This window comes from Metopolophium dirhodum, chromosome 1, assembly GCF_019925205.1.
Source record: "Metopolophium dirhodum isolate CAU chromosome 1, ASM1992520v1, whole genome shotgun sequence".
Taxonomy (NCBI): domain Eukaryota; kingdom Metazoa; phylum Arthropoda; class Insecta; order Hemiptera; family Aphididae; genus Metopolophium; species Metopolophium dirhodum.
The window spans coordinates 159,668,522-159,685,569 of record NC_083560.1 but is presented as its reverse complement, the minus strand read 5'-3'; the positions used below and the strand labels follow the sequence as shown (position 1 = coordinate 159,685,569).

The 17,048-nt window shown below is 31.6% G+C and overlaps 1 protein-coding gene across 1 annotated transcript; it reads right to left on the bottom strand.

Moving 5' to 3' along the window:
* Positions 1-13,635: 13,635 nt before the first annotated feature.
* On the bottom strand, positions 13,636-14,313 carry LOC132933455 (tigger transposable element-derived protein 4-like). The gene has a single exon (XM_060999734.1). It carries the CDS (start codon positions 14,311-14,313, stop codon positions 13,636-13,638), a length of 678 nt encoding a protein of 225 aa, XP_060855717.1.
* Between the last annotated feature and the right edge of the window lie 2,735 nt (positions 14,314-17,048).

Below are 17,048 nucleotides of genomic sequence, written 5' to 3'. Positions count from 1 at the left end.
CTTTTTAATGTAGTTTTTATTTTTAAGTTTTCTTTGCAGTATTTGCTTGATATTTTTTCAGCTTTAGTGAAATCATTTAAAAATAAAATATTAAATTAAAGTAGGTTATACATTTATAATACTTGTGATTTGTTATTGACAATAGTTAGCTTTTTAGACACTGTACATGGTATATAACCATTCTTAAAATGTTAAATTTAGTAATTGTTGTAGACAATTTGTATTTTATTCTCTTGTATGAGTTAAATCGATATTAGCTATACGTGACCATGGGATGCTTTTAACCTTATAAACTAACATAATATTTTAAGTTTAATAAGTCTTTGATAAATAAACTAGGTAGGTATTAACATTTCAAGTTTTGTAGCGAAGTTTATGCACATTTAACAAAAGAAAAACGAAGAGAATGGGATCAAAAGGGAAGAAAAGGAATTTTCGTTGAATACTCCGAAGAAACGAAAGGATATCGATTATGCTTTGACGGAAGAGATATTTCACTAAGCAGAGATGTAATATTCAAAGAGTCAACTAACCCATCAACAGCTACAGAAGTGGAAATCGTAAATGAAGCAGAAGAGGAAGAAATTAATTTAGTCAATACAGCTTGAAAACGTGGAAGACAAAAATGATGAAGAAGAAAAAAACTGGACGATGATAAACAGATGCCAGTAGTAGTAGAGGATCAACAACAGATGATACTCACAGACAGAGGAAAACTCAATAAACCTATTACGTATAGAGATGCACTTTTCTCAACATGCAATGACCCAGTTACATATTATAAAGAAGCTATGACAGGCAACAATGTAGACAATTGGAAGGCAGCAATGGACGACGAAGTGTTATCATTACAGAAAAATAAAACTTGGCAATCAATAGATTTACCAATAAATAATGGGCGGATATATAAAACTTAGTACAAAACAAATGAATAAGTAGATCGATTTAAAGCTAGGCTAGTTGTAAAAGGCTGTGCACAAGTTTTCGGAATAGACTACCAAGAAACATTTAGCCCTGTGGTTAAGTATGATACGATTCGTATGATATTGGCAGCAGCAGCAAAGAAACTAGTTCTCAAACAATTTGATATAAAGACAGCATTTCTTTATGGTGACCTTGATGTCAGAATTTGGTAGTCTGACTTAGTTTTAAAGTTATAGCTGATTCAAATATATAGTATGTTCATACATCCACTCGTTGCTCTTGCTCGGACAATTATAATCAAAAACATCCTTCGAGTTGTTATGTAAAAGTGTTAAAATTACCTTGGGTGGATCTCAGACCAAAAATAGCTAAAACTTCAAAACTAAGTCCGACTGTCAAATTTAGCCTACAGCATCATTTTCGGCATTCTTAACTAGTAACTACATATTTACATAGTTACGTAAAAAAAAATATACTGTACGCTTATTCAACAGTTTACAATAAAGTAAGGTTATATTCTAAGTTTAACAATAAACTCCTTACAGTTATTTTATATTTTTAAATGATATGTTATAATGATATATTTATTCATATAAAAACATTAACTATATTTTTAAACATAAACAACGACATTGGCACATAAACTGCAGTCTGGTTGATGTTTAGAGGTTGAGTAGATTGAGATGATGTAGGAATGATGTCAACATCCGATATGTGAGATCCACCAGGCACGACGACAGTAAGCTTGGAACAGTTGGCTAACGGTTTGGAATGACGGTGCATCGACGGAGACTTCGCACCGGTATTTTCCGCTACTTGACAATTCCAAAGTCCTCAGAACAACACTTTCTGCCGACTGCTATGTTCAAATGACAAATTTGCCGACCAAAATGAACCAGGTGTCTTAGAGGGAACATTCAAATGTATTTCTAACAACAAAAATAGTGTACTTTATCACCATAAAAATATGTCTCTGCTTATTTTGGTGTAGCCAAATGATATAATATAAGTTAGGTTTCTCAAATATTTTATTTTTAAATTACATTATATGCAATACATGATATATTAATATTGTGCGAGTCCTATTTTTATACCTACGTTCCGCTAGCAATATTTGATAACGATGTGCAGGGCGCCCAAACAAGTGAAAAAACTCAATACGGGAGAAAACCGAGATAGAACGCTAGAGGGCGCACTACGCTAGAAATAATTATTTACTTAAACCAGACCCGAGTACCGACTTTGAATGATATGTCTATGTACTTAGAAGTTCGACTAATTTTTCAAAACCATAATATAGCCGCTTAGGTACAACCCTTGCGATTATTAAAAACAGATCTCAAAACTTCAGGTACGTACAAGAGGACGGTGCCCCGCCCGTTCATCGCGCGACACCTGCACCACGGCCGGCCGGACTTAGAAATTTTTTTTAATATACCTACAATCGTTTTGCGTCGCTCTAAGTAGTATGGAAATCTCCGTATTGAACTGGATATAAAAAAAAAAGTCAAGTTTTTCTTAAACATTTTTTATTTTAAAATAAATTAAGTTAGATAAATTACTGTTGTGTAGTATTCCCGGCTTCTGGTTCATCTGCAAAATAAAGTACAATTAATTTCTGTTAACAAATTCAAAATTCTCAGATGATCTATTTACTATCTAAATAATTAAATTTAAATTTATCTGCAAACTCATCATGTAAGAGATTGTGTTAAAAAAATATAAATTATTTTATCTAGATAATAGATTTAATAATTGTATGTGTTCTACAGTATTGTGTATTTGAGTATTAAAATGTGTTTGAAACTTACATATTGGAGTCTTAAATGTTCTATTCCTTCCAACTCGTGTTGGTGGCCTTATTACCAGTGGCGCCCTTTGCCTATATAATAATAAGAATTATTTACTAAATGTAAATTTTATGAATCCAATACTACACAACACAGTAACCTAATCAATGACAGGTACACTAAGACGGTAAATATTTAAAATTCAATAACAATGACGACTAAGTAGTTAAGGAGTGTTCTGTGGATATACAACAACTTTTGTTTTTCATATACGAGCACCGAACATTTTTTACTGTCCATTTTTCAGAGGATAACAATTAACTTTTTTAAACATTTTGACATATCAACGAGTATTTTTTAAATTTATTTAAGATTGCCTATCTTACAAACGCTAACCTACCAAATACTATACATTATAAATAAGAATACTGGTTACTTATGGAATTTCCGGTGTACCGTTGCCCGGTGACACTATAGTAGCACTAAATAAACTAGTGGTTGTCTATTCAACCACCTTATTTTGATAAAGTGATGTTTAATAAAATATAGATGTTTTTATTGTCAATTTGAAAATAGATTAAATTTATATATTTACACAAAAATATATTCATAGGCTAATAAGTATATAATATTGTCAACAAATGCTTTTAAAATAGATTTAGTGTGCTAGGTATTTGTCAGAAATTAAATTACAATCACCAAAAAGTGATCAATATAAAAGAAACACCTGTGTAGTACTTGAAAGCATCGATGCAGAATAATTGCATTCTCTATGTCTGTTGAACATAATAAATAAGCCATTAGTAATGTGCTTTTTAATGTAGTTTTTATTTTTAAGTTTTCTTTGCAGTATTTGCTTGATATTTTTTCAGCTTTAGTGAAATCATTTAAAAATAAAATATTAAATTAAAGTAGGTTATACATTTATAATACTTGTGATTTGTTATTGACAATAGTTAGCTTTTTAGACACTGTACATGGTATATAACCATTCTTAAAATGTTAAATTTAGTAATTGTTGTAGACAATTTGTATTTTATTCTCTTTTATGAGTTAAATCGATATTAGCTATACGTGACCATGGGATGCTTTTAACCTTATAAACTAACATAATATTTTAAGTTTAATAAGTCTTTGATAAATAAACTAGGTAGGTATTAACATTTCAAGTTTTGTAGCGAAGTTTATGCACATTTAACAAAAGAAAAACGAAGAGAATGGGATCAAAAGGGAAGAAAAGGAATTTTCGTTGAATACTCCGAAGAAACGAAAGGATATCGATTATGCTTTGACGGAAGAGATATTTCACTAAGCAGAGATGTAATATTCAAAGAGTCAACTAACCCATCAACAGCTACAGAAGTGGAAATCGTAAATGAAGCAGAAGAGGAAGAAATTAATTTAGTCAATACAGCTTGAAAACGTGGAAGACAAAAATGATGAAGAAGAAAAAAACTGGACGATGATAAACAGATGCCAGTAGTAGTAGAGGATCAACAACAGATGATACTCACAGACAGAGGAAAACTCAATAAACCTATTACGTATAGAGATGCACTTTTCTCAACATGCAATGACCCAGTTACATATTATAAAGAAGCTATGACAGGCAACAATGTAGACAATTGGAAGGCAGCAATGGACGACGAAGTGTTATCATTACAGAAAAATAAAACTTGGCAATCAATAGATTTACCAATAAATAATGGGCGGATATATAAAACTTAGTACAAAACAAATGAATAAGTAGATCGATTTAAAGCTAGGCTAGTTGTAAAAGGCTGTGCACAAGTTTTCGGAATAGACTACCAAGAAACATTTAGCCCTGTGGTTAAGTATGATACGATTCGTATGATATTGGCAGCAGCAGCAAAGAAACTAGTTCTCAAACAATTTGATATAAAGACAGCATTTCTTTATGGTGACCTTGATGTCAGAATTTGGTAGTCTGACTTAGTTTTAAAGTTATAGCTGATTCAAATATATAGTATGTTCATACATCCACTCGTTGCTCTTGCTCGGACAATTATAATCAAAAACATCCTTCGAGTTGTTATGTAAAAGTGTTAAAATTACCTTGGGTGGATCTCAGACCAAAAATAGCTAAAACTTCAAAACTAAGTCCGACTGTCAAATTTAGCCTACAGCATCATTTTCGGCATTCTTAACTAGTAACTACATATTTACATAGTTACGTAAAAAAAAATATACTGTACGCTTATTCAACAGTTTACAATAAAGTAAGGTTATATTCTAAGTTTAACAATAAACTCCTTACAGTTATTTTATATTTTTAAATGATATGTTATAATGATATATTTATTCATATAAAAACATTAACTATATTTTTAAACATAAACAACGACATTGGCACATAAACTGCAGTCTGGTTGATGTTTAGAGGTTGAGTAGATTGAGATGATGTAGGAATGATGTCAACATCCGATATGTGAGATCCACCAGGCACGACGACAGTAAGCTTGGAACAGTTGGCTAACGGTTTGGAATGACGGTGCATCGACGGAGACTTCGCACCGGTATTTTCCGCTACTTGACAATTCCAAAGTCCTCAGAACAACACTTTCTGCCGACTGCTATGTTCAAATGACAAATTTGCCGACCAAAATGAACCAGGTGTCTTAGAGGGAACATTCAAATGTATTTCTAACAACAAAAATAGTGTACTTTATCACCATAAAAATATGTCTCTGCTTATTTTGGTGTAGCCAAATGATATAATATAAGTTAGGTTTCTCAAATATTTTATTTTTAAATTACATTATATGCAATACATGATATATTAATATTGTGCGAGTCCTATTTTTATACCTACGTTCCGCTAGCAATATTTGATAACGATGTGCAGGGCGCCCAAACAAGTGAAAAAACTCAATACGGGAGAAAACCGAGATAGAACGCTAGAGGGCGCACTACGCTAGAAATAATTATTTACTTAAACCAGACCCGAGTACCGACTTTGAATGATATGTCTATGTACTTAGAAGTTCGACTAATTTTTCAAAACCATAATATAGCCGCTTAGGTACAACCCTTGCGATTATTAAAAACAGATCTCAAAACTTCAGGTACGTACAAGAGGACGGTGCCCCGCCCGTTCATCGCGCGACACCTGCACCACGGCCGGCCGGACTTAGAAATTTTTTTTAATATACCTACAATCGTTTTGCGTCGCTCTAAGTAGTATGGAAATCTCCGTATTGAACTGGATATAAAAAAAAAAGTCAAGTTTTTCTTAAACATTTTTTATTTTAAAATAAATTAAGTTAGATAAATTACTGTTGTGTAGTATTCCCGGCTTCTGGTTCATCTGCAAAATAAAGTACAATTAATTTCTGTTAACAAATTCAAAATTCTCAGATGATCTATTTACTATCTAAATAATTAAATTTAAATTTATCTGCAAACTCATCATGTAAGAGATTGTGTTAAAAAAATATAAATTATTTTATCTAGATAATAGATTTAATAATTGTATGTGTTCTACAGTATTGTGTATTTGAGTATTAAAATGTGTTTGAAACTTACATATTGGAGTCTTAAATGTTCTATTCCTTCCAACTCGTGTTGGTGGCCTTATTACCAGTGGCGCCCTTTGCCTATATAATAATAAGAATTATTTACTAAATGTAAATTTTATGAATCCAATACTACACAACACAGTAACCTAATCAATGACAGGTACACTAAGACGGTAAATATTTAAAATTCAATAACAATGACGACTAAGTAGTTAAGGAGTGTTCTGTGGATATACAACAACTTTTGTTTTTCATATACGAGCACCGAACATTTTTTACTGTCCATTTTTCAGAGGATAACAATTAACTTTTTTAAACATTTTGACATATCAACGAGTATTTTTTAAATTTATTTAAGATTGCCTATCTTACAAACGCTAACCTACCAAATACTATACATTATAAATAAGAATACTGGTTACTTATGGAATTTCCGGTGTACCGTTGCCCGGTGACACTATAGTAGCACTAAATAAACTAGTGGTTGTCTATTCAACCACCTTATTTTGATAAAGTGATGTTTAATAAAATATAGATGTTTTTATTGTCAATTTGAAAATAGATTAAATTTATATATTTACACAAAAATATATTCATAGGCTAATAAGTATATAATATTGTCAACAAATGCTTTTAAAATAGATTTAGTGTGCTAGGTATTTGTCAGAAATTAAATTACAATCACCAAAAAGTGATCAATATAAAAGAAACACCTGTGTAGTACTTGAAAGCATCGATGCAGAATAATTGCATTCTCTATGTCTGTTGAACATAATAAATAAGCCATTAGTAATGTGCTTTTTAATGTAGTTTTTATTTTTAAGTTTTCTTTGCAGTATTTGCTTGATATTTTTTCAGCTTTAGTGAAATCATTTAAAAATAAAATATTAAATTAAAGTAGGTTATACATTTATAATACTTGTGATTTGTTATTGACAATAGTTAGCTTTTTAGACACTGTACATGGTATATAACCATTCTTAAAATGTTAAATTTAGTAATTGTTGTAGACAATTTGTATTTTATTCTCTTTTATGAGTTAAATCGATATTAGCTATACGTGACCATGGGATGCTTTTAACCTTATAAACTAACATAATATTTTAAGTTTAATAAGTCTTTGATAAATAAACTAGGTAGGTATTAACATTTCAAGTTTTGTAGCGAAGTTTATGCACATTTAACAAAAGAAAAACGAAGAGAATGGGATCAAAAGGGAAGAAAAGGAATTTTCGTTGAATACTCCGAAGAAACGAAAGGATATCGATTATGCTTTGACGGAAGAGATATTTCACTAAGCAGAGATGTAATATTCAAAGAGTCAACTAACCCATCAACAGCTACAGAAGTGGAAATCGTAAATGAAGCAGAAGAGGAAGAAATTAATTTAGTCAATACAGCTTGAAAACGTGGAAGACAAAAATGATGAAGAAGAAAAAAACTGGACGATGATAAACAGATGCCAGTAGTAGTAGAGGATCAACAACAGATGATACTCACAGACAGAGGAAAACTCAATAAACCTATTACGTATAGAGATGCACTTTTCTCAACATGCAATGACCCAGTTACATATTATAAAGAAGCTATGACAGGCAACAATGTAGACAATTGGAAGGCAGCAATGGACGACGAAGTGTTATCATTACAGAAAAATAAAACTTGGCAATCAATAGATTTACCAATAAATAATGGGCGGATATATAAAACTTAGTACAAAACAAATGAATAAGTAGATCGATTTAAAGCTAGGCTAGTTGTAAAAGGCTGTGCACAAGTTTTCGGAATAGACTACCAAGAAACATTTAGCCCTGTGGTTAAGTATGATACGATTCGTATGATATTGGCAGCAGCAGCAAAGAAACTAGTTCTCAAACAATTTGATATAAAGACAGCATTTCTTTATGGTGACCTTGATGTCAGAATTTGGTAGTCTGACTTAGTTTTAAAGTTATAGCTGATTCAAATATATAGTATGTTCATACATCCACTCGTTGCTCTTGCTCGGACAATTATAATCAAAAACATCCTTCGAGTTGTTATGTAAAAGTGTTAAAATTACCTTGGGTGGATCTCAGACCAAAAATAGCTAAAACTTCAAAACTAAGTCCGACTGTCAAATTTAGCCTACAGCATCATTTTCGGCATTCTTAACTAGTAACTACATATTTACATAGTTACGTAAAAAAAAATATACTGTACGCTTATTCAACAGTTTACAATAAAGTAAGGTTATATTCTAAGTTTAACAATAAACTCCTTACAGTTATTTTATATTTTTAAATGATATGTTATAATGATATATTTATTCATATAAAAACATTAACTATATTTTTAAACATAAACAACGACATTGGCACATAAACTGCAGTCTGGTTGATGTTTAGAGGTTGAGTAGATTGAGATGATGTAGGAATGATGTCAACATCCGATATGTGAGATCCACCAGGCACGACGACAGTAAGCTTGGAACAGTTGGCTAACGGTTTGGAATGACGGTGCATCGACGGAGACTTCGCACCGGTATTTTCCGCTACTTGACAATTCCAAAGTCCTCAGAACAACACTTTCTGCCGACTGCTATGTTCAAATGACAAATTTGCCGACCAAAATGAACCAGGTGTCTTAGAGGGAACATTCAAATGTATTTCTAACAACAAAAATAGTGTACTTTATCACCATAAAAATATGTCTCTGCTTATTTTGGTGTAGCCAAATGATATAATATAAGTTAGGTTTCTCAAATATTTTATTTTTAAATTACATTATATGCAATACATGATATATTAATATTGTGCGAGTCCTATTTTTATACCTACGTTCCGCTAGCAATATTTGATAACGATGTGCAGGGCGCCCAAACAAGTGAAAAAACTCAATACGGGAGAAAACCGAGATAGAACGCTAGAGGGCGCACTACGCTAGAAATAATTATTTACTTAAACCAGACCCGAGTACCGACTTTGAATGATATGTCTATGTACTTAGAAGTTCGACTAATTTTTCAAAACCATAATATAGCCGCTTAGGTACAACCCTTGCGATTATTAAAAACAGATCTCAAAACTTCAGGTACGTACAAGAGGACGGTGCCCCGCCCGTTCATCGCGCGACACCTGCACCACGGCCGGCCGGACTTAGAAATTTTTTTTAATATACCTACAATCGTTTTGCGTCGCTCTAAGTAGTATGGAAATCTCCGTATTGAACTGGATATAAAAAAAAAAGTCAAGTTTTTCTTAAACATTTTTTATTTTAAAATAAATTAAGTTAGATAAATTACTGTTGTGTAGTATTCCCGGCTTCTGGTTCATCTGCAAAATAAAGTACAATTAATTTCTGTTAACAAATTCAAAATTCTCAGATGATCTATTTACTATCTAAATAATTAAATTTAAATTTATCTGCAAACTCATCATGTAAGAGATTGTGTTAAAAAAATATAAATTATTTTATCTAGATAATAGATTTAATAATTGTATGTGTTCTACAGTATTGTGTATTTGAGTATTAAAATGTGTTTGAAACTTACATATTGGAGTCTTAAATGTTCTATTCCTTCCAACTCGTGTTGGTGGCCTTATTACCAGTGGCGCCCTTTGCCTATATAATAATAAGAATTATTTACTAAATGTAAATTTTATGAATCCAATACTACACAACACAGTAACCTAATCAATGACAGGTACACTAAGACGGTAAATATTTAAAATTCAATAACAATGACGACTAAGTAGTTAAGGAGTGTTCTGTGGATATACAACAACTTTTGTTTTTCATATACGAGCACCGAACATTTTTTACTGTCCATTTTTCAGAGGATAACAATTAACTTTTTTAAACATTTTGACATATCAACGAGTATTTTTTAAATTTATTTAAGATTGCCTATCTTACAAACGCTAACCTACCAAATATTATACATTATAAATAAGAATACTGGTTACTTATGGAATTTCCGGTGTACCGTTGCCCGGTGACACTATAGTAGCACTAAATAAACTAGTGGTTGTCTATTCAACCACCTTATTTTGATAAAGTGATGTTTAATAAAATATAGATGTTTTTATTGTCAATTTGAAAATAGATTAAATTTATATATTTACACAAAAATATATTCATAGGCTAATAAGTATATAATATTGTCAACAAATGCTTTTAAAATAGATTTAGTGTGCTAGGTATTTGTCAGAAATTAAATTACAATCACCAAAAAGTGATCAATATAAAAGAAACACCTGTGTAGTACTTGAAAGCATCGATGCAGAATAATTGCATTCTCTATGTCTGTTGAACATAATAAATAAGCCATTAGTAATGTGCTTTTTAATGTAGTTTTTATTTTTAAGTTTTCTTTGCAGTATTTGCTTGATATTTTTTCAGCTTTAGTGAAATCATTTAAAAATAAAATATTAAATTAAAGTAGGTTATACATTTATAATACTTGTGATTTGTTATTGACAATAGTTAGCTTTTTAGACACTGTACATGGTATATAACCATTCTTAAAATGTTAAATTTAGTAATTGTTGTAGACAATTTGTATTTTATTCTCTTGTATGAGTTAAATCGATATTAGCTATACGTGACCATGGGATGCTTTTAACCTTATAAACTAACATAATATTTTAAGTTTAATAAGTCTTTGATAAATAAACTAGGTAGGTATTAACATTTCAAGTTTTGTAGCGAAGTTTATGCACATTTAACAAAAGAAAAACGAAGAGAATGGGATCAAAAGGGAAGAAAAGGAATTTTCGTTGAATACTCCGAAGAAACGAAAGGATATCGATTATGCTTTGACGGAAGAGATATTTCACTAAGCAGAGATGTAATATTCAAAGAGTCAACTAACCCATCAACAGCTACAGAAGTGGAAATCGTAAATGAAGCAGAAGAGGAAGAAATTAATTTAGTCAATACAGCTTGAAAACGTGGAAGACAAAAATGATGAAGAAGAAAAAAACTGGACGATGATAAACAGATGCCAGTAGTAGTAGAGGATCAACAACAGATGATACTCACAGACAGAGGAAAACTCAATAAACCTATTACGTATAGAGATGCACTTTTCTCAACATGCAATGACCCAGTTACATATTATAAAGAAGCTATGACAGGCAACAATGTAGACAATTGGAAGGCAGCAATGGACGACGAAGTGTTATCATTACAGAAAAATAAAACTTGGCAATCAATAGATTTACCAATAAATAATGGGCGGATATATAAAACTTAGTACAAAACAAATGAATAAGTAGATCGATTTAAAGCTAGGCTAGTTGTAAAAGGCTGTGCACAAGTTTTCGGAATAGACTACCAAGAAACATTTAGCCCTGTGGTTAAGTATGATACGATTCGTATGATATTGGCAGCAGCAGCAAAGAAACTAGTTCTCAAACAATTTGATATAAAGACAGCATTTCTTTATGGTGACCTTGATGTCAGAATTTGGTAGTCTGACTTAGTTTTAAAGTTATAGCTGATTCAAATATATAGTATGTTCATACATCCACTCGTTGCTCTTGCTCGGACAATTATAATCAAAAACATCCTTCGAGTTGTTATGTAAAAGTGTTAAAATTACCTTGGGTGGATCTCAGACCAAAAATAGCTAAAACTTCAAAACTAAGTCCGACTGTCAAATTTAGCCTACAGCATCATTTTCGGCATTCTTAACTAGTAACTACATATTTACATAGTTACGTAAAAAAAAATATACTGTACGCTTATTCAACAGTTTACAATAAAGTAAGGTTATATTCTAAGTTTAACAATAAACTCCTTACAGTTATTTTATATTTTTAAATGATATGTTATAATGATATATTTATTCATATAAAAACATTAACTATATTTTTAAACATAAACAACGACATTGGCACATAAACTGCAGTCTGGTTGATGTTTAGAGGTTGAGTAGATTGAGATGATGTAGGAATGATGTCAACATCCGATATGTGAGATCCACCAGGCACGACGACAGTAAGCTTGGAACAGTTGGCTAACGGTTTGGAATGACGGTGCATCGACGGAGACTTCGCACCGGTATTTTCCGCTACTTGACAATTCCAAAGTCCTCAGAACAACACTTTCTGCCGACTGCTATGTTCAAATGACAAATTTGCCGACCAAAATGAACCAGGTGTCTTAGAGGGAACATTCAAATGTATTTCTAACAACAAAAATAGTGTACTTTATCACCATAAAAATATGTCTCTGCTTATTTTGGTGTAGCCAAATGATATAATATAAGTTAGGTTTCTCAAATATTTTATTTTTAAATTACATTATATGCAATACATGATATATTAATATTGTGCGAGTCCTATTTTTATACCTACGTTCCGCTAGCAATATTTGATAACGATGTGCAGGGCGCCCAAACAAGTAAAAAAACTCAATACGGGAGAAAACCGAGATAGAACGCTAGAGGGCGCACTACGCTAGAAATAATTATTTACTTAAACCAGACCCGAGTACCGACTTTGAATGATATGTCTATGTACTTAGAAGTTCGACTAATTTTTCAAAACCATAATATAGCCGCTTAGGTACAACCCTTGCGATTATTAAAAACAGATCTCAAAACTTCAGGTACGTACAAGAGGACGGTGCCCCGCCCGTTCATCGCGCGACACCTGCACCACGGCCGGCCGGACTTAGAAATTTTTTTTAATATACCTACAATCGTTTTGCGTCGCTCTAAGTAGTATGGAAATCTCCGTATTGAACTGGATATAAAAAAAAAAGTCAAGTTTTTCTTAAACATTTTTTATTTTAAAATAAATTAAGTTAGATAAATTACTGTTGTGTAGTATTCCCGGCTTCTGGTTCATCTGCAAAATAAAGTACAATTAATTTCTGTTAACAAATTCAAAATTCTCAGATGATCTATTTACTATCTAAATAATTAAATTTAAATTTATCTGCAAACTCATCATGTAAGAGATTGTGTTAAAAAAATATAAATTATTTTATCTAGATAATAGATTTAATAATTGTATGTGTTCTACAGTATTGTGTATTTGAGTATTAAAATGTGTTTGAAACTTACATATTGGAGTCTTAAATGTTCTATTCCTTCCAACTCGTGTTGGTGGCCTTATTACCAGTGGCGCCCTTTGCCTATATAATAATAAGAATTATTTACTAAATGTAAATTTTATGAATCCAATACTACACAACACAGTAACCTAATCAATGACAGGTACACTAAGACGGTAAATACAGTAAAACTCGCTTAAGACGCTCTTTAAGGGACCAGCTCTCTAAAACGTCTTATGCGGGAAAGCGTCTTATGCGGGAATGAAACAAAATGATGTGGTTGAAATATCGAGTTTATTTTTTTATTATTAAACATAATTTAATGAGAAATACACTTAAAAATTAATTATAAACTTCAATTTATGGGTTCCGGTAGAATTTGTACATACTAAAACCGTGAGACGTTCCTTGCTCAACTTTCCACCATGGCATGTCTCATTTTTAAAAACAAAAGACTTATCTGGCATAAGCTTAAAAAACAATCCGAATTCATCAGCGTTGTATACATCGTCAGGAGCATAGTCACGCAGTAATGAAGGCAACACGTTATTTTTCCATGAAGCTATATCATCATTATTAACAGATTCAGCCTCACCTGATATTTGCCGGTACACAATGCTATGCCTACTCCGAAATCTATCCAGCCAACCAGTCGATCCACTAAATTCGGTTAAGTTGAGACGTGCGGCAATCTCCATCGCCTTTTCCGTGATTATACCTCCATTTATTGGATAATTTAAACTACGAGCTTGTTGAAACCACTCCAATAAAATATTTTCCAACTCTTCATACTTCCCGTGTTTTAATTTTTGTCGTTTGCTGCCACCTAACAAGCTGCTTTGTTCTATTTCATGTCTGTTTTTCAATAAAGTTCTTAAAGTGGAAGGAGGTATCCCCAGTTCATTAGCAATATCTTTTTGTTTTTTTTTCTCAGCCAATCCTTCATCGTACTTTTTCAAAATGTTGAGTTTGTCCGAAATCGTTAGCGCTTTACGTTTTATACCACTAGCCATAACGAAATTACGGTTATACACATGCGAACGAACAGCACTTACTAAATCTCATAAGACGATGAAATACAGTAAAACTGTTATAATAAGTAATGATAAAATAGGTATAGCGATAAAATAAAACGATAAGAACACGTATAATACTAAAAATTCTATTTTTATTTTCACAAAACTACTAAAATTTATCGTAATCTGCTGAAAAAAAGAGCGTTTTACCCGATTAGACAGAGAAAAACTGAGCGTCTTAACAGGTGATTTTTACATTGACTAGTATAGGAAATGTCTAGGGACCGACTAAAAACAGCGTCTTATGCGGGAAAGCGTCTTAAGCGAGAGCGTCTTAAGCGAGTTTTACTGTATTTAAAATTCAATAACAATGACGACTAAGTAGTTAAGGAGTGTTCTGTGGATATACAACAACTTTTGTTTTTCATATACGAGCACCGAACATTTTTTACTGTCCATTTTTCAGAGGATAACAATTAACTTTTTTAAACATTTTGACATATCAACGAGTATTTTTTAAATTTATTTAAGATTGCCTATCTTACAAACGCTAACCTACCAAATACTATACATTATAAATAAGAATACTGGTTACTTATGGAATTTCCGGTGTACCGTTGCCCGGTGACACTATAGTAGCACTAAATAAACTAGTGGTTGTCTATTCAACCACCTTATTTTGATAAAGTGATGTTTAATAAAATATAGATGTTTTTATTGTCAATTTGAAAATAGATTAAATTTATATATTTACACAAAAATATATTCATAGGCTAATAAGTATATAATATTGTCAACAAATGCTTTTAAAATAGATTTAGTGTGCTAGGTATTTGTCAGAAATTAAATTACAATCACCAAAAAGTGATCAATATAAAAGAAACACCTGTGTAGTACTTGAAAGCATCGATGCAGAATAATTGCATTCTCTATGTCTGTTGAACATAATAAATAAGCCATTAGTAATGTGCTTTTTAATGTAGTTTTTATTTTTAAGTTTTCTTTGCAGTATTTGCTTGATATTTTTTCAGCTTTAGTGAAATCATTTAAAAATAAAATATTAAATTAAAGTAGGTTATACATTTATAATACTTGTGATTTGTTATTGACAATAGTTAGCTTTTTAGACACTGTACATGGTATATAACCATTCTTAAAATGTTAAATTTAGTAATTGTTGTAGACAATTTGTATTTTATTCTCTTTTATGAGTTAAATCGATATTAGCTATACGTGACCATGGGATGCTTTTAACCTTATAAACTAACATAATATTTTAAGTTTAATAAGTCTTTGATAAATAAACTAGGTAGGTATTAACATTTCAAGTTTTGTAGCGAAGTTTATGCACATTTAACAAAAGAAAAACGAAGAGAATGGGATCAAAAGGGAAGAAAAGGAATTTTCGTTGAATACTCCGAAGAAACGAAAGGATATCGATTATGCTTTGACGGAAGAGATATTTCACTAAGCAGAGATGTAATATTCAAAGAGTCAACTAACCCATCAACAGCTACAGAAGTGGAAATCGTAAATGAAGCAGAAGAGGAAGAAATTAATTTAGTCAATACAGCTTGAAAACGTGGAAGACAAAAATGATGAAGAAGAAAAAAACTGGACGATGATAAACAGATGCCAGTAGTAGTAGAGGATCAACAACAGATGATACTCACAGACAGAGGAAAACTCAATAAACCTATTACGTATAGAGATGCACTTTTCTCAACATGCAATGACCCAGTTACATATTATAAAGAAGCTATGACAGGCAACAATGTAGACAATTGGAAGGCAGCAATGGACGACGAAGTGTTATCATTACAGAAAAATAAAACTTGGCAATCAATAGATTTACCAATAAATAATGGGCGGATATATAAAACTTAGTACAAAACAAATGAATAAGTAGATCGATTTAAAGCTAGGCTAGTTGTAAAAGGCTGTGCACAAGTTTTCGGAATAGACTACCAAGAAACATTTAGCCCTGTGGTTAAGTATGATACGATTCGTATGATATTGGCAGCAGCAGCAAAGAAACTAGTTCTCAAACAATTTGATATAAAGACAGCATTTCTTTATGGTGACCTTGATGTCAGAATTTGGTAGTCTGACTTAGTTTTAAAGTTATAGCTGATTCAAATATATAGTATGTTCATACATCCACTCGTTGCTCTTGCTCGGACAATTATAATCAAAAACATCCTTCGAGTTGTTATGTAAAAGTGTTAAAATTACCTTGGGTGGATCTCAGACCAAAAATAGCTAAAACTTCAAAACTAAGTCCGACTGTCAAATTTAGCCTACAGCATCATTTTCGGCATTCTTAACTAGTAACTACATATTTACATAGTTACGTAAAAAAAAATATACTGTACGCTTATTCAACAGTTTACAATAAAGTAAGGTTATATTCTAAGTTTAACAATAAACTCCTTACAGTTATTTTATATTTTTAAATGATATGTTATAATGATATATTTATTCATATAAAAACATTAACTATATTTTTAAACATAAACAACGACATTGGCACATAAACTGCAGTCTGGTTGATGTTTAGAGGTTGAGTAGATTGAGATGATGTAGGAATGATGTCAACATCCGATATGTGAGATCCACCAGGCACGACGACAGTAAGCTTGGAACAGTTGGCTAACGGTTTGGAATGACGGTGCATCGACGGAGACTTCGCACCGGTATTTTCCGCTACTTGACAATTCCAAAGTCCTCAG